General features: G+C 43.0%; 1 protein-coding gene across 4 annotated transcripts in view; it reads left to right on the top strand.

Annotated features, from left to right (window-relative positions):
* The window catches only part of PTPRG (protein tyrosine phosphatase receptor type G), a 538165-nt gene that overhangs the window by 378175 nt on the left and 135680 nt on the right, over positions 1 to 24310 (top strand). For all 4 annotated transcript variants that reach the window (XM_028719555.2, XM_077925092.1, XM_077925090.1 and 1 more), the window contains exon 6: positions 14813 to 14879. In XM_028719555.2, the coding sequence (XP_028575388.2) occupies positions 14813 to 14879 (67 nt within the window). The remainder of the gene's footprint in view (positions 1 to 14812; positions 14880 to 24310) is intronic.

Below are 24310 nucleotides of genomic sequence, written 5' to 3'. Positions count from 1 at the left end.
CTTACAAGCCTTCCTACAACTGGAAACCCTGTTCAATTGGGGTCTCAGATTGTGGATACATTGTAAGTGCATTTAACTGAACATGCTTACACACAATCACAAACACCCTCAGACGTTCCTGCTTGATGTGGGAAAGTGTGTGGCGGGGTTTAGAACTAGCATATGTCTCCTACATGGGGCGTCCACATGTAATCTTTGGACAAGTGGGTTTTTTTGGGTATTTTAATGCAGCTGTAACAGGCTATCAGAATACCAATTTTATCAGCAGCATTCACCCAACAAGCATATTTCATTTTATGATATGGAGGCCACAATCTGTCCCCCCCCCCCGCCCCCCGCTGCACACACTTTATATATCACAGAAATGTACCTGCTGTGCTCTGCAAATTGTTGTTCTTATTATGCGGTTTTTCGAGTTGCAAAAATATGCTTCTTCTCCGAGGTGTAGATGCAAGAGCCCATTTTCAGCCTTAACATCAAACTTTGCCTTTTCAAATGTTCAGACAAAGAACTGCAATTTGTCCCCACCCCCCGCTCCCCTGAAACATTTTCCTTTTCCTTCCTCATTTTGAGAGAAATAGTTCTTCTCATACTTGGTCTTTATCTTCGTTAAATTAGACAGGTTGCGGTGACACTAAAGCACGGATCCATGTGACTCCACCCCCACCCCACCCCTCCAAGTATTGAGAGCTCCATGTATCGCTGATGGCAGTTTTTATAAAATAGGCTTCATCCTGATAAAATGTTACCCCCTGGTGTGCAATTTTTCCAGCTGAACTGCTGGTGGTATTGAGAGATGTTGCACACTGCTGCTTAAATAAGTAGACTGCATGCTGTAAGGAGGGGGAGGGAGCCATATTATTTTCTCGAAGGAAAGCAAGCAAGCACAGAAAACCAGAATTGCTCTGAATAAACTTTCAGCTTCCCACCCCCTCCCCCTCCCCCCTGTGCTTAGCTGCAAGGAACACGTTCTATCAGTCAAATCTGGGATTGATCATTCCACCACTGTGGTGTTTCGTTGCCCCAGTTCAAACTATCATAAGCTATGAAGTCATGGAGCAGCACCAAGTGCTCCTAACTTCACCCACTCACCCCATCACATGCTGGCATCAAGAATTGGCTTGACTGGGCATCTGTTGAGGGCCCACACCCTAGCAGGGCACCCACTGGCAAGCTCAGCCCCAAGCAGTGGTGGTGATGAGAAGGAAGAGCAGGAGATGCTACTGCCTGATTGCTGTTTGGTTCTCCACCTAGCATACAAGCCAGCAGTAGCAACGATGAGACAGACAAGGAAAAGTAGGTGCAGCTGGTGATTATGGCAGTGAGGAGCTAGGTTCCTTGAGGCGGTAGCGGCATAGAGCGTGAGTCTTGGAGCTGGCAATACACGCCGGTAGAAAAAGGCTTGCAAAGCAGGTGTTCCAGAATGGCCCCTGGACTTTTCAGCAGTCTCGGCGTTTGTAGCTGGAGTCAGTCCTCCCAGACCAGGTGCGAAAAGGCCCGCAGGATAGTTAAGATCACCTACAGGTTTGGGTTTGAACACAACTCTGAACGATAGTTCATCAAAAGCAGAAGGGAGTGTTGGTGCCCTGAGGCTCACCCATGTAAATTTTTTGGGGTAGAAAGAGGTTAGGTTTAAAAGAATAAAAGGAAAAAGGAATAATTCAAACATATGAACCCCCACCTAAACTCAGGACAGCAGAAGCTGTACCATCTGATGCTCCAATTGTGCATTTTGGCTCTGAGTCTGGGAGGAGGGAGTGACCACCTGCCACAGTGGAATGTTCTTCTGATGATATTCCATGAGAAGCTGTGAAATGCCATGATTCATTCCACACATGCTTGAGGGCTGTCAGAGAACTTGATGTGCGTAAGGCCTCTCTAAATTATATTAAATGAGCTCAGTGGCTTTTAAAACCATTTTAGCATAACCTGCAAAATAATTGCAACCTTCTCTTTGGCATTGCTAGTTAATATCTCACGTTAAATACTTTTCCTAATGCTGTGATGGTGAATTAAGTTAATACATCACAGCAAAAGCTCTCACTCAGGATGATGTATTATTTGAAGTGGAATTAGCTGGAAGGATCGATGCATACCCATTATTCTATTTAACATAATCATTGGAAGACCCATTAGGTTTTTCTCCTACCTTTGCAAACACAGAAGAACAGTCCATAAAACAGGGAGGACATTTGAATGAAAATTCCTGTGAAACTATGGGAGCCTGGGACTTCTCAACCTTTCTCTCTCTCATCCTTGATTGTATTCTTTGCTGAGAGCAGGATTGTTAATACCTAAATGTTGAAGAAGCACATTTGATGCCTTGCGGCATTCGCTTTTGAGGCACTGAACCTGAAACATGTTACAATGGGACTGGGTTAACTCACCTCAATATGTTGGTGTTTTGTATTGTTTGAAAGCCAAGGTCATGGCAGTATTTGTTGAAAACAGATTGTGGTTCAAAGTCCAGTGGTGCCTCTCCCTTCCCTCCCCTCCCTTTCTTCTCCATCTTTCTTCAAAACAAGCCATAACCATTTAGTTGTTGCAGCCATTGCTTTGCCCTCAGGAAACACCAGGGGGAAAACTTGCTGGTTCTCTATCTGTCATGGTTTTGTGTCATTGGAATTGAGTTTCCATATTCAGGTTTAGAAGTAGTCAAGAGTAGGTGATAAAAAGTGCCCTTTTAAAAAAAATATTCTCGATGGCTGTATAAGAGAAATAATATTCTCTGTAATTTTGTAAATGAATATTGACTTGTGACAAGAGGTTTTTTGTTTTCTTTTTTAAAGAGGGTCTCTGGCATTAAAATCTCAGCTAGTGCACTTTTAACTGGCCATTTCCCTCCAGGGTAAGGGTGGTTAAAAGGGGTTATATAATTTATTTCTGTATGTTTCATTGGTGTGTTACATTTATAGCCTTCCTTTGCCTCCTAAAGGCACCTTTCATGATCCCCTCCCCTTTTTATATTCACAATGACCCTGTGAGGTAAGTAGGTAAAAGGGTAAATGACCCCTGGACGGTTAAGTCCAGTCAAAGGCGACTATGGGGCGCAGCGCTCATCTCGCTTTCAGGCTGACAGCTTCCCAGGTCATGTGGCCAGCATGACTAAACCACTTCTGGTGCAATGGAACACTGTGAAGGAAGCCAGAATACCTTCCTGCTGCAGCTGTACCTATTTATCTCCTTGCACTGGTGTGCTTTCGAACTGCTAGGTTGGCAGGAGCTGGGACAGAGCAACGGGAGCTCACCCTGTCGCACGGATTCGGACTGCTGACTTTCTGATCAGCAAGCCCAAGAGGCTCAGTGGTTTAGACCACAACGCCACCCGCATCCCACCCTGAGACAGAGACAGGGAGAGAGTGACTGCAATGCAGCATTCTCTAGCGTGCTTTGCTCAGTACAAGAGAATATGGAACAGTAATGTATTTTCTCAGCAGCATGAAAGCAATACAGAGTAGAAGTTGATATGCTCCATGCACTCCAGTCAGCTCCATAACACAACCTCCCCCAACCTGGTGCCTACCAGAAGTTCTGAACTACATGGCCACCTGTCATGGATGCTTTAGTTGAGATTCCTGCATTGCAGGGGGTTGGACTCTACAGTTCTAAAATTCTATGATAACTCCCTGCAGCCCCAGGCAGCACATCCATGCTGGCTGAGGTGGATGGGAACTGTAGTCTATAAGACATGTGGCAGGCACTATGGCTGGGGAACTTTGCTACAGCAGAAGCTCTTAAATTGTAGTTCACGAGTTCTGTTCAGGTGACTCATGAGAAGGTTGCAGAGCAATCAAGAATATGTGTACGTGGACCTGCCCTTGAGACCATTTTGATCAGGGCTGGGTTATCAGGCTAACAATTTTCATAATTTTGTGCTGGCTTCGGTGATTATGTCATTGTGGAAGGGCAGTGGTGGGAGTTGTTTTTTATTTTAAAAATATTCTTATTTAATCCCAAAGCACATCCGTTGCATTGGTAAGGCAAAAAGGTTATTAAAATATGAGTCATGTATGTGCTTTGAATTGTAGAGCAACAATAAAAAAGTTTATTAAGTGGTCTGCCAAGACCTCCAGTAATTTTCAAGTGTTCCATGGGAAAAATAGTTTGAGAACTGCTGCTGTGTAATGGTACTGGAGAAAAAGTCCTGCTTTGCCTAACCCCCCCCCCCCCCCGGTAATATACAGCTCCTATTTTGTCCTGTTTTTCCTTAAAGCAGAAGTGTTTTCGTATTATTTTTTTCATTTACAGAAAGATAGCTTAATCAAAGAAATACATTATCAAATATTTATGATACTGATAAAATCAAGAGTTTAAGAACAAGGATACGTATTAAATGACGCAATCTGGGTAGGCTTGCCGAAACAAAACACTTTTTTAACAGGCGTCAAAAACAGTACATTGAAGGTGCCTCCTGATACTAATCGTTATGAGTGTGAGTTGCCATTCTGCAAACCTCAAGTTTTTTGCAGGGTTAACATCGTACCAACGCAAAATGGCCATAATTAAAAGCCAAAGGCCTGATTTAAAAGGAATGATTCTCCCCCACACACACACACCTTTGATCACCTGTTGTTTTTTTTACTCCCATTCAAATACAGACAATACCAGGGCTTAGAAGGAAAGAGGTTATATAGGATTTGGGATTTGTAAACCTTTGACAGCACAAGAGGTTGGTATACAAGACTCTTCCACACTTCTGCTTGTCCTGAGCTTAGAAAGCACGAGTCTGAGTGGTTTTCTGTTCGTCCCATGCTTTCTAAGCACGAGTCTCAGCAGTTTTGCCCTTGTCCTGTTGCTTTCCCCTGGAAAACTCGCTCTTTAGTGCTAAATTGGAGCAAATTGCAATGTGCAGACGGGTGTATTATCGACAAGTGGTATAATAGGGTGTGGTGCTGGCTTTGACTGGTGAACTTGCGCAATACTGTGGAGTGATGCGTGGAGAAACAAAAAAAAGATATTTTCAAAGCAGATTGGTTTCTTTTCTTTTCTTTTCTTTTCTTTTCTTATGTCGTCTGGACGAATCTAGACCCCCTGTAGCTCATGTATCTTTTTGGCTTGGTTATTTAACTTAACATGCTGCTATTACTTTCCACCTCTCACACATCATGACTATATATATATATATATATATATATATATATATATATATATGAGACTGTTTTCGCCTGGTTCCTAAAGATAATGTAATGATGGTACCAGGCAAGCCTCCCTGGGGAGAGCATTCCATAAGCAGGGAGCCACCACATTCTCATGTTGCATGTATAGTGCACATGTATAGTGTAAAATGCACACGAACTCTCAGGCTGCAGTCCTAACCTCCCTTTATCTGGGAGTGAGCCCCATTGAAATTTACGGTCTGCAAATAAAAACATCCTAAAGATCCCAGGCCACAGAGAGGTCAGGCTGGCCTCAACGAGAGCCAGGGCTTTCTCGGCCGCGGCTCCAATCTGGTGGAACGTTCTGTCACAAGAGACTAGGGCCCTTCAGGACCTGACATCCTTCCGCAGGGCCTGCAAGACAGAGCTGTTCCACCAGGCCTTTGGTTAGGGCGCAGCCTGACCCCCTCCTCTGGCAATCTGCACAGAATTTTGCTTGATGGTTGCCATTAATTTGATTTTAATTTGATCTAATTAATTTTATAATGAATGTTTTTAGAATGTTGGATTATTTTGTTTGTTGTTAGCCGCCCTGAGCCCAGCTTCGGCTGGGGAGGGCGGGATATAAATAAAAAAAAATATTATTATTATTATTGAATTCAGTAGAACTAACTTCTGAGTGGCTAGGATTGCAATGTGGCACATATCCTGCCATTTCTGTGAAACCTCCAATGAGGTTAATTCTGATCTGCTGATAACATGTTTAGACAGGGCAGCTAGTTTTCTAGGATATCTATATCCCCAAACAACAAACTTTGCTTTTTAAATGGATGCAGGCGTGTCTGTTGGAGAATGAATGAATACAGCAAGGGGAGAAGGACCTTCAGTACAATGTGGTTGGGGAAGAGGTCCTTAGGCAGCGATAAGAGTCTTTATGCAAGAAGGGTATTGAAAGTATATATGTACCTTGTTTTCACTGGGGAAACACTGAAGCGTATGGAATACCAGTGGTTTTGACCTGAATTAGCAGTGTGAAAAGCACTTGTAAAGTACTTTAATACTGAAGTTAATGTTGGAGTAAATTACTTCTGTTAGACTGTGTGTGTAAATGTGCTCCCTTTTACAACCATCCTGTTTGCTGTAGATAAGTTGACCTTTATTAAGCCTTAACCACTCTTATTCATATAAACTGTAGAGAGGTAATTCAATTATGTGTTGGTAGATATGGAAGGAGAACTGACAAGTTATATTTTGAGCTGTTAATATATTACAAGTGGAGTTTGATATGGCAGTCCTCTGGATGGGGTTGATAATGTTTAAGAATGAGGGCCACACAGTCTTACAGAACTTCTCCCCAAAGAGATTCATCTGACACCTGCCCTTACGACCTTTTTGGGGGCACAGAGCATAGTCCTCTTCTTTCCCCTCTCAAGCTTTTTAGGTACAACTTTCTTTTTCCTCTGCTTCTTTTTTGATAGTGCATTGGTTTATTTTGCTTGTATTTGCATTTTATTTTTTGTATTCATATAAGCCGTCTTGGGAATATGATTGAAGGTAAAAAAATACTTATAAATCAGAGGTGGGGAACTTTCCTTTCAGCCCAAGGGCTGTGTTCCCTCATGGGCAACATTCCAGGACACACATGAGAGTGGCTTTTACCAGGTCAGAGGAAGAAAGATGGTGGGGAAATGGACATCAGTTTCTTTTACATTTGTACAGTAAGCGACCTTCCAGCAGAGAATTCACACATACACGGATCTCTCCATCCACACAAGCAAAAGGCAATTCAAGGATGCATTCTAGTCTGGGAAAAGCTTTTGAGAAGGGCACAGAGCAGGGTTGGTGGGGTGTGTGGCCTAAGGTTGATTGTGGCCTTAGGGAGAGTCCTGATCACTGGAGAAAGAGAAAGGCCTGGAAGCTCCGCCAAGCACACTGCGAATCAATCAATCAATACCTATAAATCAATTGTAGTTCAGCTCCTGCCGTGCTGGATAATCTAAGAGTCTAGTACAGGTATTGCTGTACTACAAGTACCACAATCCCTGGCCATGGGTCGTGTTGCTGGGACTGATGGGAGATGTAGTTCAGCAACATCTGGAGGCCCCAATGTTCCCCACATCTGGTCTTCTATATGAGGAGGGTATCCTGTAGGGTGCTGAAAAATTGAGGCTAGCATCAAAGGAGTGACTATTTTGGCTCCAAGACTTTGCATCCAATTTGTTCATGCATTAATTGAATCTCCATTTTCCATAGCTCACTGCTTCATGTCGCAATCCTCGATGTGAATCTGGAACAGAAACCTTATGTGGCCAAAGGTCTAGAGTCTTCATTGTGAATGTAGCTCTTAAGATGTGGCTTCACATCCCTGTTGTGCTATAATATTCCTAGATGGCCAGCTGGGCAAGTTGTGACTTCTTCTCAGTCCCATCTATTGTGACTCTAAATCACAGAGCTGAACTCCTTGGAGGAAAGGTGAAGTGCAGGCTTAAATGAACAAGCAAATAAATATATTGGGTATGTTTTAAATTGCTTCCACAGGAAAATATCAAGTAAGCCCAGGGTTCTCGAAGGATAGTCACTGAGTATTAGCGCTATGATACTGCAGAAGCAGCTGGCTTCATCCAATTCCTGGCATGCCAGTTGTCTTGGCTGTTATACTTAGCAGATGGGTAAGACTTGAAAGATTGAAGATTATTGGTTTCCACGTCAAGGGCCAAATGTTGCATAGGGAGTAAATTATAATTCACTTCTGAGAAGAAAGGCTTAAGTAAAAGCATTACAGAACTGTAGCCATTCATTTTCTGGTGCAGAATGCACGCCATTTCAGATTTCGATAGACTAGGTGACAGCGAATTACTTGCCTCTTTTGAAATGCTTTGTAATGCAGTACCGGAGCCCATTTAATGAGATTGAAAGCAATTGCTTCAGATTAATGGCTCTGAAAGCAGCCAGAATCTTTTGGGTGAGAATGGGAGAGAAGTATGTATCTCATGTCCAACCAGCGAAGAACCTGGTTTGTCATAGGCTCTCGCCATCCTTTTTTTCAGCTGGAACTCAGTTCCGGCACCTCACCTCAGAGAGCCAGTGTGGTGTAGTGGTTAAGTACTCGTGATCTGGGTAACCGGGTTCGCGTCTCCGCTCCTCCACATGCAGCTGCTGGCTGACCTTGGGCCAGTCACAATTCTCTGAAGTCTCTCAGCCCCACTCACCTCACAGAGTGTTTGTTGTGGGGGAGGAAGGGAAAGGAGAATGTGAGCCGTTTTGAGACGCCTTCGGGTAGCGATAAAGCGGGATATCAAATCCAAACTCTTCTTCTTCTCAAGTAGGCGCCATTGCCATTATAAGAGAACATTATAAGAGAACGATGGGAGGCATTTGTCGTGAATTCCAGCACCTCTTTTTCTAGAAAAATAGCACTGCTGTGAACCAAGCAGTTCCCACAACTATGGGGAACTGGGAGGAGGAGATTGGATGTAGTTCCTAAAGCCTGTTGTTGTTGTTGTTTAGCCGTTTAGTCGTGTCAGACTCTTCATGACCCCATGGACCAGAGCACGCCAGGCACTCCTGTCTTCCACTGCCTCCCGCGGTTTGGTCAAACTCAACTAAAGCCTACACTCAACTAGTTCCCAGTGTAATTAGAATGCAGGTGCAGCTCCAAAAATGGCAGTCTCTTTCAGCCTTAGAGTCAAGGGACCACAGTAGCCCCTGCCGTGTGTTCAGCTCCTTATGATTCCAGTGGAATTAGGGGAAGGGCTAAAGCTGAGGGGCACAGCATCTGCTTTGCATGCAGAAGGTCCCAGGTTCAATCCTCAACATTTTCAGGTAGGTATGATAGAGACTTCCTCTGTCAACTCCTGGAGAGTCAATGCCAGTCGGTGTAAATAGTACTGAACTAGATGGAACAATGGTCTGATTCTGTATAAGGCAGCTTCCTATGTTGGTGTGAGGTGGAGAGCGGAACCATGCTCACTGGCCCTGCCACCTCCGTTGCGTCCCCCTCCATTGTGTCCCTCTTGCCACATTGTAATTCACTGAGTGAATTTCTATTGTTTCCCAATAAACACAACACAAAACACTAATAACTTCTGAAGCAGAGAGCCTGCTCTATGCATGGAGGCTCCCTGTGTGACGTGGGACCTTGAGCCCTAGTGACCAGTGTGGCAACAGGGCCCCTCGCTCTTGAGGACTGCAACGGGCCTTTTGCCGTTATTGGCATCCAGAATGCCAGTGTGCTAGCACTACCTTTGAAGGCTCTTGTTGCAGTTTTGGAGTTCCTTTTCTTGCATCATCTGGAAGGCTGTAACATTTCTCCCTTTCCTTGCAGAGCATTTCACCAACAGAAAGGCTGGGTGAGGAGTCATCTCTTACTTCCTGAGTCCTTCTCCTTGTCTCTCTTAAATCGCCCAGTTTCCAAGACTGCTCCTGGCTTTACTCCAAAGCAAGAGATCTGGGTGTGTTTTTTTAAGGCCCATGCATCCTCAGTAACTCCTTCTCTTCCAGCTGGCATGGGAAGAAACTCAAGATCTGTTTTGCAGCTCTTAAGATTGCTTCCCTTTCCAAAACCGAGTTATTGAAAGAAGCAGCTCACATGTAACTCTTCTTTCTCCCCCTCCATTCTCAAAAAGACAGAACATGCTCTTTTGAATGTTATGTTACTTGGTAGAACACCGCGTTTTGGTAGACCAGAGTCAACTGGTGCTTCCTGCCAGAACCAGGATATTCATTTGTCCCTCCTTTACGGAGTATACAGGGACAGGTGTTCTCCATTCTGGCATTCAGTGTTGGCATATGAGCACCAGGCCCACTAATTAATGGCTTTTCATTATCAGGAAAAACCCTGGCCTTTCCATGAAGCTTTCCTGCGCTTGCTTTGAATGGCTGTGTTGTTTTTAAACTATGGCATGTTTAGCACTCGAGCGAAAAAGGCCTGTGATTCTAATCCCAGTGGGGCAGCCACTGAATTGGAGCTATCCTTCCTGCCCCATGATTGCGGCGCCTCAAATGAAACCCAAGTGTGCTGTGTCCTGCGATCCATGTCAAATGCACATTGCGATAATCTTACCCTACCTTTTGAGTTCCCCAAAGCATCTCTCCCAAATTATGCATCGTGACCTCCGTTGCAGTGTATTATAATGTGGCCAGTTAAGCTCATAATAAGGTACGGCAGTTGTGAGTTGTAAATTGTGTGCTGTTTGTAGTCAGCACATTAAACGCTAGCCGCTCACTCTGCCTACGACAGTGTGTTCATTGGGGAACAGAAATAGCACAGGGGAAGTGATAAACAAAGAGATTTTACTGGTTTGATTTACCTTTGTACCATTTACCCTAAGGTGAGAAAGTCTTATTAGCATTGGAAATAGCACAATAGTACACTGAAACTGCAAGGCTGTGTTTATTTTTTCCCACTGTACTGAGCGTGGTAGTTCCTTACTTGTCTCCATCAAGGAGGATTACAGGCACTGTTCAATTATAAATGATACATGCAATGTTCTGCCCAGTCTTTCCAGAGAATCTTTTTCTTTTCTTTTCAAATGCTAAAAGCCGTGCTCTTGTGGATAGCTGGATGGTTGCAGTTCCACCTTTGAGCAGATCTGCTGAGCAAGGAGTAACGCTCAGAGTATGAATGATCTTTTTATCTGTGATGGCTACTGCATATGTCAAATGTGCAGTTGGCTCCTTGTAGTGATGAGTGAATATGAAACAAGTAATGGATCAAGAAGAAGAAAAGCTTTGTGTTATAATAGTTTTTTAATGTATTCTTTATTGAACTGGGGGGGGGGGGAAATCACAGCTGCCTTCTCCACACAAGCTCTCTCAGAACTGGAGATGGATGGATCAGTCTGTTTCCAGTCTGTGTCAGTTTTCCACATGTGTTTATTCATAAGTCTGTTCTGCATTAATTTTCAAAACTTTTCAAAAAGTGAGTACAGTACAAAAATTAGTATTTAAAGATCCATTCTTAAATGTGTATTTTATCACGAAATGCATAATTAAATACCTATCATATTGTTATTATATTTATTTATAGCCCACCTTTTCTTCAAACTGGGACTCAAGGCGGCTTACAGATAAAAATACAAACCACAGATAAAATAGAGAAAAACTAAAAACTTATAGCAGATCATCATTAAAAAGTAATTAAACCCGGATAGAATCAAAACAATATAAAAATAAATTGAAAACGAAAGCAACAAATTCATCACAGCACCATATAAAGCCCTTTCCAGTCAGTTCCCAAAGGCCTGTTGAAAATAAAACGGTCTTCTGTCTGCAGAAGAACAACAAGGAGGACAACTTCAAAATGTGGACCAAACAAAATTATTTTCTACCCATACCTAGAGCTATGATGGTTTACTGGCTGTTATGGCATTGCAGTTAAAAGCAAAAGCACTAAATGTGACAACTGATGCAGGCAAAACTGGCTTCTGCAATATTTCCTGGCTACGAGGAATCATAATGTGTGTGCACCAGCATTCTGCAAAAAGCCTCCTGCTATCTAGTGCAGCTGTAATCATGGCACTCACTCACAGTGTGATTCTATATCAACTGTTAAGATGTTGGTCCTGCACCCAAAACGCAAGCCTACCTCTTACTTTCAGTAGATTTATTTGCAACTCACCCAGCTGTGGTTATTCATTTCTCTCTGACTTCATTCCCATGCCTTTTCTTTTGTATAGGTCTGGCACACATCAGAAGTGCGAAAAACACTTTTTGGAGGCAGGAAAGTGAGTGTGAGAGCCACAAAAAGTCACTAGGCCAGTTGCGAGCTGTGCCCGAGACTAGCTCTAATTCCCTTTTCTGCCATCTGCCATGGACATAATGAGGAAGAATCAGTAAAATCAGTGGCATCCTTGAACATCCAGTATGTTACAGGCCACCCGCAATCTCTACTGAGCAATGTCAAGATTCCAGGGTGTTTCAGGCATTCACCCAGGGCTTGTGTTTCCTTTGGAATGAAGCACAACAGAGACTATGGTGTCTTTATTATAAATGGTTTTATTTACACATTTATACAGCCTGAGTCTACATGGAGGGATTTCCAGCATGCACATCTCAATGAGATTCTTTGCTTCTCTCTTAGGAACAGTAGGCTTAGGTCTGCAAACAGAGAAACCACCCATGCTCCTGTCCCTTTGTTGCAGCCTGCTCCAGCCAGCCTACATGACTTCTGCCCGCCTCCTCCTCCTTCCCAGAAACCTTTGCCAAATGCAACTTCCCCTTCCGCTTACATCATCGCCCACTGTAATGCTGGCAACCTCCTGCTCTGTGCCCAGCAGGAACTTCTGCCTTATGGGTGGCCTCTATTGATGGGTTACCAACTGGCCATTTCAGCTTTGTTTCTTAATGGCTTAGCCCCAGCCAGATACGTCAAGCTGGGCTGGTATGTTATTCTAACCTCAATCAAACCTTGATTAATCCGAACTTTTACTAATTCCATGAATTATGGGTGCCCCATAAACTCTGGCGCCTGGAAACATAACAAGTAGTTAGCGTACAAGTCCTTGTGGCTGAGCTACATATTACACATACAGTGGTACCTCGGGTTAAGTACTTAATTCGTTCCGGAGGTCTGTTCTTAACCTGAAGCACCACTTTAGCTAATGGGGCCTCCTGCTGCCGCCGCACTGCCAGAGCACGATTTCTGTTCTCATCTGAAGCAAAGTTCTTAACCCGAGGTACTATTTCTGGATTAGCGGAGTCTGTAACCTGAAGCGTATGTAACCTGAAGCGTATGTAACCTGAGGTACCACTGTATTATGCACATCAAAATTTCTGGAACCAGGGTATAACCATTGCCTCACCCACAATTGTCCATTATTTGGCTCTCCTTCAAGGCACATAACTATTGTATGTTTCCAGGACCACTGAGTCAGACCTTTGGCTCATCTAGCTCATTGTTGAGCATACCAGTTGGCAGCAGCTCTCCATGGTTTCAGGCAGGGAGTCTCTCCCGGAGATGCCAGGGATTGAACCAGGGACCTTCTGCATGTATGCAAAGCAGATGTTCTACAGCTGATCTACAGCCCCCCTCTTAACCTAGGTCTGGATTCCCTTAGGGAGAGGAACAACTTCAAGAGGGTACAAGTTATTGTGAGAAAGCAAAAGGGTGGATCATGGGTTCAAAACTCCTGCTCCTGAAGGCGCTTAGTTGCAGACACGTTTTTGCACTATTTATTTGACCCACTGTGGCTAATACATTCTGTGGAAGGTCAGCTCAGGCTCCTCTGAACCCTTTCTGAAAGTAAAGCGAGTACAATTATTTCGATTTATCCAGTTTGCATTATCATAATTGTGTTAATTTTTATCCGGCTTGCATCAGTTTGTCATAATTGTGTTAATTTTTAATTAACCCACCAGCAGCCCTGAGTGCCTTCCCATAGTGTGTACATACAAGAAGCATTCCCCCCCCCCCAAGGAATCTCCTGTAGAATGCTAATGAGTCCGCGGAAGGAGGAGAGGAAAACAGGGTTTCTAAGTAAAAACCAGTTTTTCCCCAATGTGAGCACAATGTATCCACAAATCCCTTTGTGTACACGAGCAATCCCCTCAACTGAAATGAATGAGAATTCCTGTTTGTATGGGAACTTGCTTGGGGGGTCATCCTATAGATTGGAGTTTGGCCTAAGGCACCTTTTCAGTTTTGACCATTAACGCATATATCCAAATCATTGGATTTCTTGAAAGATGCACGTGCTAACGGGCATTTTTCACATGTACCTCCTGGGGGCATTTGGCAAACATTGTAGTTGAAATGTGAAATAAGATGGTCTTATAGTTTGGATGCAAAGGTGTAGGAACCTTTTCTGTGAGGTTTACAACACCATCGCCGCTGGCCACGGACTGGTCGTTGACATTTGCAAGTGCAGAGCGATATATGTAAACCCTCTGCTACAAAAAACATAAGTAGAAATTAATTGTCTCTGAAATTGACATGTTGCAGATGATTCTTAGACCTTTTTCTAGGCATTCATCTGCCCCAGTCAGATTATCCCCTCCACCCCACAGGGCCAGCAGACACCACCTGCCCTCTGGGAAGAAAGATGAGAAATAGGGAGGGAGGCAAAGACAACATCAGGGCCTGCCTCAGTTGAACTGTCCCTTCTCTAACTTTACAGGGCTAGCTTGACTCTTTATGGCATTTATTTGTTTTAGTAATTTAACCTTGTAAACAGCCTTGGGCACCTGGGCACAAAGGTGGCATATAAATGACATAATAAAATCTGCAGAAGATGAAGTAAATAAAAGTTTTCCGTTCTATCAAGGACTAGTCCACCTCACTTGCAATTCAGAAGAACTTCGTTGTCTTCAGTTGACCTCCATGTTTTATGCCTTTAAGTCTCTTGCCTGGAAAAAAGTGGCTGCTCTTTGATCACTTGATATTTCTATATTTATCTAAGACATTTTTATCTGTGGCAGTGAAAGAAGCAAGTGTAGAGCTATCAACTATTCGTTCCTCCCACCCCCTTCCCAGGTTATGATGATATTTCTAATGTGTTAATGCCTTCTGAAGACTTTCTTGTGATTTAGTCTCTGTCACCTATTTTATTATATTATAAATCTTAAGTCCTCATTGTTTGGTGAAGACCTGTTTTAAATATAAAGACTAAGCAGCTTCCTAGATAGCATCTTTCCTCTCCTTTAGAAGATTAAATTGAGACTCTTCTTCTGCCTGATGCCAGAATAGATTTAACCAATCATGTATTATTTACATGTAGGTCAATCAGAGGGACAATCCCGCACTGGAGCCTATTATCCACGGGTTGAAGGGTGTCGTACATCATGGTAAGTAGCTGCTTAAATTTACCTTTTGCTGGGAAGAGTAGAAGGCCTGGAATATTGCCCTTAATGGAATGGGTCACCCTTTCAAAGGACATGTTGAGGTGTATATTTTTCATCCCCTGATGTTTAAGGGCACTGAAGCTATTATTTGGTTTGTATGAAGCCCAAAGTCATTTGTTACCTGGAAATAGGTTTGGACTGACATCCTTTTCTTAAAAAAGTGTCTTTTTTTAGTTGGAACTTTGGAATATGTTTATCATAAATCGTTCTTTAAAAGCAAGCCAGTCAATAGATAGGCGTATTACTACTTTGGTTGTCGTTTTATTCTTGCAGCTAATTTTCTGTTTGCTTTGAAATTCATTCCCCCTCTAAAAGTTTTCTGTTTGTTTATAAATTGTTTGTCTTTCAAATTTAGGGAGATGATAATGAAACAGAAAATTAACTATCTGTGAAAATTAATTAAAGTTTGCAGCAAGAGAACGTCTTCTATCACTGACATAAATGTGATCGTTCAGCTATTCTGATGCACATAAACCTATTATCCTTGAATTTATAACGGGGTAGTGAAATAAATAAATCTTAAATTTTTGAAGAAGTTTTTATTGAGAAATTTTTCCAAAGCCTTATCACCAGTAATGCACCATTAGCAATTACAGAGAAGCGGTCTAATTTCAAAAGCAGCCATGTCAGATTTTTAATGTAATGATTTGTAAAAGTTTTAATAATCTCATTATAATTCACAAGGCATCTGCAGAAACAGAGTTAGGTACCCTAATAAATCTCTGTTCAGTCTATAAAACATCTTCACACCTTTTTCTAGGGGATTGTCTTTAGACATTAGCTAGAGCTGTGGAGCTTAACAAACATTTTTTTTCTCTTGACTGGAAACCTAAAACCAGTTGACAGTGTTAGATTAAAACAAATAGGATTCTGGATTAATTGCTCTGCTTTCAGAGTCATTTAATGTTGCAGCTGTGAATGCCAATAAATCTAGAGAAAGTGAAAAATAGGGGTTAAACAATAACACACCACGAAGTCCTTCATTTAAGGAATTTTCCATACGCTTGTTGCCATTTATAAATTGTAGTCTTCAGCTGTGAAGTAAAAACTACACACTGAGATGAAAACCATGTTGTTTTCTGCAGAAATAGATGTTATTATCTAGTTCCCACTGGGCAACAGAAGACTCTGGCGCACCAAAAAAAAGAAAGAAAGAACGAACGAAAGAGTGAATTGGGCTATTGTGGTGATTACGTAATTTGACACTGCAGTCAAACCTAGCATTTAAGTGACCTGGAATATTTTGTAGTCTTTCATCCCACCCGCTCTGTATTTCAAGGTCTCAACCCCCTCAAAGATGATTGAAACTATCCCATTCCATTTCCATCTGCTGCTGGAATACCTGCTGGCGCCTAATCATACTTGTATCTTGCAGGTATACTTCATCCCCTCAAAAATAGAATATTGTCTGGTACATAGCGATATCATTCCCTGGCATGCCTTTCCCTCCCCACATAATAATGATTTTTCAGTCCTGCACACCGCACAATCTAGGTGGGCAAGAGATGTATATTTTGCTTCCTTCTCAACAGGGGTTCACATTTCAAGTGGGGGAAATGAGCAGGTGTGTTGGGGGAAACCTGCCTCCTCATAAGAACCTGAAAATGAGAAAGAATGAAATTCTCAATTTCGTCCACCATAACAGGGGTGTTGAAGGCTTTTGGGAGGGTGGAGGTATAAACAGGGCAAGATGCATCCCTGTTTGCCAAAGCAAAAAATCTTTGTTCCTTCCCTTGGGTGATGGTGGAGCTCTGTGATACAGTGATCAGCTGTTGCTCAAACAAGTTCTATAATAAATGGATAAGCTTGCAGCTAAGGTGTTGGTTAGTTAGCTCAAAGCAGCATGGGAAATTCAGCTCCCCTTGCTGCGCCAATCTCTTGCTTCTTGGCCTTACTTCTCACCTTAGTTGCCAGGTTACCATTTTGTGGTGACAGTAGAAACCACAGCTGTCAAAAACTCTCTTCCCCAAACATCTTAAACTTTAAAGAACCTGTGACCCTCCAGTTGCTACATCTACCATCATCCCTACCATTGAGCATTTTGACTGGTGCTGATGGGAGTTGGACTCTGAACTACATTTGGTGGGCCACAGGTTTCGCAAGTCTGGAATAAACAGCCTCATCCATCTGCTGTTTATATAGCATGCCTTTAATCAGAACATGCATGAAACCCTTGTCGGTACCAGCAGATGGTGAAAATCTTGCAGCCATCTCCTCATGTCAAAGTTTTCTCACTTTCCCATGTCCTTCCAGTGATTAGCAAAGATGTGTAATGTCAGAAACAACATTCTGCAGGAGTATAAACTATCTAGGCTGGAGATATCGTCAGGGATTTGAATTACAGGCTAATTTGATGGAACATAAATAATTGTGCCCTTCACACTGTCACCAGCTTAGTAATGATGATAGAGAAATGTCAACATAAAAAATCAATGCAGAATTTGCTGCTGTTGGTTATTTTCTTTTTTCTTCGTCTCCAAGAATTAGTTTCCTAGAATCCTAATGTTGCAGAAAGTTTTCTTTTACCAGAAGTACTATAGAAAATGCTATTGAAGAAAAATACACTGTATGCCAAACATCCTAGCAGTGTTGGGATAAAGAGGAACGCTTGCAAGGTTTCTTCCATGTTTTCCTGCCCTCAGGCATGTACTGCAGCTACTTCCAGTTCTAAGCAATTTATCCCCATAAAACAAAAGGGGTGGAGGGGGGGAGAGAAGCAGCTTCTGATTTCAGACTTCTTTACATCTGAATGGCCTTCCTTCTTCAACACTGTCTTATCAGCTTCTCTGTGTTCTGCTTCTGCACTGTACACCTACTGTTTGTACACTGATAATCGCTGTGGTGAATGCCATAAAACAAAAGTAATCAGACTCCAGATGTTGTTGGACTACAACTCCTAGCATCCCTGACCATTGGCCATGTTGGCTACAGCTGACGGGAGTTGCAGTTCAACAACATCTGGAAGGCATCACAAAGTATTGAAGTTGCCCGCATGTGGTATATGCATAGCAGTGAGATGTGGTCAATTGCAGATCTCCAGTGTGTGTCATCATCTGTCAATGTCAACACATCTTTATGTCTTCCCAATCACACTTTGCAGTGTTCACCAGGAGGTTCAGTGTGCCAGAATCGGCATGAGCAACTATGATAAAAAGGCAGCAGGATTCATCTGAGTCACTTTTATGCTTTTTACAATATCTGCGTCCGAATAAATCATGCTGCCACTGCTTGATCAGCCCTGGGCAGCTCTTCTAGAAAAGTGTAGAACAGTTAATATATCAAGTTGCTGTTCAGATGCAAAATTCTGACCTAGTTAAGCCCAACATTTAGTATGGACAGGGCTGACCAAGGTCAGTATCACATCACTGGAAGGCAACCGGATTTGCATAGCAGAAGGTGTCAACTTTTGCTGCATCTCCTGACCATCTCCTTTGTGTGAATTTTGCCATGCTTCCATGTCACTACTGGAAGGGCAGGCCCACAGGGTGGTAAAATCCCTAGCCATTTTCATAGCCCATGGTTCAGTGCCACAATAAACCACATTGAGGTTGATCTGGTTGACTGCATTGCAGAAGGATCCCATAAGGTGGGCATGAGGAACCATTCTCCTCCACAGGGGTCAGGTTGTCTCAAGACGAGAGTAGAGAGGGGACACATACTGGCAGTGGGCAGCCAAAATCCAAAGTGGGTAGGATCAGAATACATAAACACACATTGCACACAAATAATTCACATGCACACCCATTCAGCTTGGCTTCCTCTTTGTGGCACTAGGGAAGGGTAGCCCCTTTATCAACACGCAAAGAGGAAACACAGCAAGCTGGTTATGCACAAATTGATCTCAGGCCCACCACCGTGGCTCCTTTTCTTTAGAAAAGAAAACCTTTGTATGACTCCCAAAGCACTCTCATGGTAGGCACAGAAACACTTGGCAGAGCAAGCAAGTGTGATCTCTGATCCAAGTAGCAGATGTGAAAGGAGTTTGACCCACCTGAGTCTTTTTAACCTGCATATCTCAGGAGTCCCTTTATTGTTGTTTTTTCCCCCAAACCCCCATGACTGGCTTAAGATTAAATGCTCTCCTTATCGAAGAGTTTCCCCCTTTCCCCCCGATATTTATTTCTGCCAACATGCCTTTGAAAAGGTATTTGGATGTAACACATGAGAAATAAGTTTTGAAATGTAATCAAGCTCTTGTGGTTCGTGCCAAAGCTGGTGTTTAGGACTGCCTTGAAGGCCCCATTTAGAACAGAAAGATGGGGTACAAATATTGAAGTAAAGAAATAGCTTGTTGGTAGGGCTGACTGGCTAATAGGTTGTTCTCCCATCCAGCCCCAACTTAGAAACCATGTAGCTTCACAAGTGCATAGAGTTCATGCTATTAGTATAATGCTGAGAGACAAATATGTATGGTAAAATGGGCCTGCTTCCTGTAACATTCCAGCTGATTATTGTGTAGGCTAGAATCATAGAATCGTGTAGGTGGAAGCGTCATCTAGTCCAACCCCCTGCAATGACAAATGGCCATTCAACCTCTGCTTAAAAACCTGTGCACCACCAGTTATGGGAGTCTATTCCACTGTTGGAATTCCACAGCTCTTACTACTGTCAGAAAGGGCTACATGAAGTACTTGGGAGAACATCCTGTAAATGGGGAATGAGATACAACTGAGAAAGCCCATTGTCTTTCTGCTACTCTTCGAACTTCTGTCAGAGTGGGTATTTGGAGGAGGGCCTCAAATGATGACCTCAGGATCTTGGAAGACACATCCCCAGTCTATAGAACACTATGGATTTCCTTTGCTTGAGAGTATTGAAGATCTGCCCAGAAACTAAACTTAGCTCCAAATCTTCTGTCTGTGAGACCAGTTGCTTTAAAAATTATATCCTGTCAGTTCAGGAAACATTCTTTATTACAAATGCATAACATAATAATTTATTCAGTGAAAATTAGAAGTTTACAGCACAATCCTAACAATGGAGTTAATAGAGTTTGCTCCTGGGCAAGTGGGGTTAAGATTGCTCCCCAGGTTTTCTAAATGTATTAATTTCCTTTAAGCAGACAAAGGAGATCCAAAGGTGATGATGATGATGATAATCATGATGATGATGATAATTTATTTGTACCCCACCCATCTGGCTGGGTTTCCCCAGCCACTCTGGGCGGCTTCCAATAAAGATTAAAAATACATGTATCAAGTTGGTTGGGTGCAACCTGCCATGGGCATTATTGGGTGCTTAACTGCGGTCTTGCTGCTGCTGCAGATACATTTTATTTATAGCTCACCCCATCCAAGTTATAGCTTGCCTAGATCCACCTTGCACAATCCCTTGCCAACCAAATGCCAATTTGAGTAAAAAGGCTTTCTATGTCATAGACTAGGTGGACCCAGAAGAATGGTGGGAGGAACCAGCTGGGGGAACCACCAAGGGAAGACAGCTCAGAGCCTGGGGAGTGGTGGTGGAATGACAATGGGTGGTCAGAGGGAGAAGATGGGCAAGAGGAGGTGTTGGAAGCTGAAAGGGGTAACAGGGCTTCATGAGCTGGGATAGCCTGTGGCAGAGAAATGTCAAGAATCAGAAGCTGAAGCTGGTGAGTGGGAGGAGGGAGGCCACGAGGCAGAGATGGGTCAGGCTGGTGAAGAGTCACAGGTGTCTCCTCCTGCTGCAACAAGTTCCCCTCTCCGCTGTCTCCCAGAACCAGGAGAGGCATGAAAAAGGCAGAGGAGAGATTGGTTGCATGCTGGTGCATTCTCCAATTGCTTGAGGAAAACCCTGGAGAGGAGACAGACTGCTGTGGGGAGGCAGGAACCTTCAATCTTGGCAACTGATTTCATTGAATAAGACCCACTGGGAATGAGCTGCTGTGCTCCGTAGGCCTGACACGCAGCCAAATCTGTGGAGATTGTGATCTTGCTAATAAAAAGTTAACTCCAACTTTGGACTGTGTGATTACCGACCAGCATGATCTGTGGCGTTATACCACATTCAGAACATATCTCTAGGCCAGAATTTCAGAGTAGCCACTGAGGTCCAAAATAGAGTTTTCATTTGCACAAGGGTCTCATTCTTTAATACATAACAGACCTGAGGAGGCCTGAGGCAGATTGTGTCTCGGTCCAGTTTACAGGCGGTTGAAGTCCTGGCGGAGGACGTTGGGACCGGGGGCAAGACGGTGGGGTGGGAGCAAGAACGGGAGTTTGGAAGCCAGGAGTCACGAAGTCAAGGGTCCAAGGATCAAGAAACAGGGAGTCAGGAAGCCAAGGTCCGAGGATCAGGAAGCAAGAAGCCACATGCAGCAAGGCAGGCAACATGTTGCTGTGACAAAGAAAAGAGCCGAAGGGAAATGCTGACCTTATATCCCTTCCCGGCTCTTGCCACCAGGTGCAGTGAGTTACCAAGCGGCCATGCCTTGCCTCTCCAGAACAAACTTAGGAAGACCCCAGTCCTGCGAAGCCCTACTGGTCACAGGGTCTAGCTCCTGCATGCACTCCTGACAGATTGGCCCAACCCACCATGTTCTCTGATCAGAATCACCCCTCTCCTTGAAACCTGCCCGCTTGCAGTGGGGGTCCAGCCATGTCCCTTTTGGCCCTGAGAACATTTTGAGAACATAGCCTTCCACAACCTGCTCTTTGCCAACATCTCCCATCAGCCTCAGCCCGTATAGCTAGATGGTTAAAGACAATGGGAGTTGTAGTACAGAGATGATGGAAGTGGTTGTGCAGCAAATTCTGAAGGGTACCAGGTTAGAGAAGGTTGACTTAGCTAGCTTTGCACCAGGTCTTTCAGAGCCTTGTGGGTCACTGCTGCCATCTTGAACAAATCAGTTCAGACACTGGAGCACCAATGTGACATGCCTCTGACAACACACCCTGTCACAAGGTGGACCACAGCATTAAGTGGTTTCCATAGGTAGTAGCAGTAACTATGAGAAGTGGGAGTGTGAGAGAGAATTAATTTGCTTCTAGGCTCCAGTTTCTTTTTCTTTTTCTGGCTAATTCTCTTGCTCATCCAGCAAAAACAATGATGCATATGACCCCCTTGTCTTTGTATATTTCTCTTCTCCTGTTAATTAAACTCCTTGAGCACTGTGCTTGAAAAAGATACCAAAAGGTGGATATTAATGTTGTGTGCTTTGTTTTGTTTTTTAAATTCTTGCTTACTAATGCCCCACCTTGAAGTTAAGTACAGATGCTGTAGGTCATGCTAGTTGCTTGTGCTTCTGAGGACAAGAGCTAAAATAACAGCTTAGTCCACTTACACTGGAAGTGTCTCTGTAATTTTATTGTCACATTTTCCTATTTGCTAATGATGCCTCTGCGATACTTATTAATTTTCCTTTAGAAACATTAAAGAAGGCACTTGAAAATAATGCAAGCTTCAGTGCTTTTTGCAAATAACCACAGTTGTGCTAATTAGTAAAAATAAACAGAGGAGAACAAATTCGCACTTGCATTTCAGTGTCCTGATTTTGTGTGGTGCCTTAGTCATGTGCACATATACCAAAAGCTGACTTCCCAAAACCAGTTCTTGCTCTGGGGTTATTTGCACCCATTAGCAGCACTCATACTCTTAATTTTTCACTACTATGTGTTTTCTATGCATGTCTACTCAGAAGTTTCATTGAGTTCAATGTACCCATGTAAACGTGTACAGTGGTACCTCAGGTTACATACACTTCAGGTTACAGACTCCGCTAACACAGAAATAGTGCTTCATGTTAAGAACTTTGCTTCAGGATGAGAACAGAAATTGTACTCCGGCGGTGCGGCAGCAGCAGGAGGCCCCATTAGCTAAAGTGGTGCTTCAGGTTAAGAACAGTTTCAGGTTAAGTACGGACCTCCGGAACAAATTAAGTACTTAACCCGGGGTACCACTGTATAGGATTGCAGACCAGGGTCGCAACCCTCAGGACACTTACTAAATGGGATCCAGTCCCATTTCACTCTGGGGAGCCTGCATTCTAATAGAAGTAAGCAATTTGAGATGATGTGTGATGAAGGAAGAAGAGGAGTGTGGGAAACGGCCAAGATGATCCATGTTTCTCCAATATGTGGAAACTTAAGGAGTAGTTCAATGGAAAACTGGGAGATGGATATAGAATTTTGTGTTACATCCATTGTGGAAAGTTAATTTTTAAAAGGAATTAGTTCTACCTCCATTTCACCTATTCCAAAAAGGAACTAATTCTGTTCCAGTTCAATTCATAATTCATTCACATGGTCCTTGGCATCCCTCCCCCCCCCCTCTGGTCCTTAGAATTTTACAAACTGCTTTGCTAAAATGTAAAATATACTTAAGAAGCCTAGGAAAACATCAAAGCACACAAACAGTATAATATTTCTCCCAGCAGTTAAGATCTTTAATCTTAAACAGCAGATTCACTTTTCCGATGGTAAATGTTATTTATTAATTTTATTCAACATCATTTATATACGGCTTGATTGCAAGAAAACCTCTAAGTGGTTTATAAAGGGCAGTGGCCACAATCAATCCCAGAGTTAAGTGCAATGAAAGCCCAAAATATATACTTTATTGAATTAAAATTAAAATGGAATTGAATTAACAACCACCCAAAGTTCCACCAGAAAATAAACTTAATTCATGTTCAGTTCACCTGGAAATTATGGGAACTACCTTGAGGCGCAACAGAGATTTTTGAATTAATGCAGTTAGTTCATTCCAAGCATTGCTACACATCTGAGCACATATAAGTAAACCCCTCCCCCAAAACAAAACAAAAACGCTTTCAAAAGGGAAACTTGGGGTACTCTGGTAGCAGTCTTTCTTGAAACAATTCTCATACCAAAACCCCATATCTGCTTTTTACACTTGCGGCAGATTAAGTAGTACTTTTGTTGCTCTGTGTGGGCAGCAGCTGAGGTGGCATCTCTAAGAAGGATTCATGAGCATCAAAGGATGCAGAATGTGTCTTTTCTGGATCATGGCCCTTATGGCAAATTCCATATAGCTGCCTGCTATATTCAGGAGATGGAGAAATAGGCATAGTTCTACTCTCAGTGACTTTCTTGGAAGATTAAGGAGATGAGAATTATTCAAATATATGAAGCTGCTGTATCAGAGCATTTACCAAGACAAGAAATCATCCATTTAAAAACGTATTTTAAGTATGGTATACTTTGACTGGCAGCATCTCTTTAATGTCTGTTGTGAATGCCCTTTTCAGCCCTGCTATCTGAATATTCAGCATACCGGGGGCTGGACCGGGAACACTTGCATGTAAAAGCTGTCTAGCGTGTTGAACTATGGTCTCTTCGCCCAAATTTCTTTCAGCGTTTATTTAAATTAATTAGCAGGAAACTTCTAGCCCTCATTATTGTATAAAGTTTGAATCTGGCACAGAAATTAAT

Source organism: Podarcis muralis, chromosome 2, assembly GCF_964188315.1.
Source record: "Podarcis muralis chromosome 2, rPodMur119.hap1.1, whole genome shotgun sequence".
Taxonomy (NCBI): Eukaryota; Metazoa; Chordata; class Lepidosauria; order Squamata; family Lacertidae; genus Podarcis; species Podarcis muralis.
This window is presented reverse-complemented; position numbering and strand designations above follow the sequence as displayed.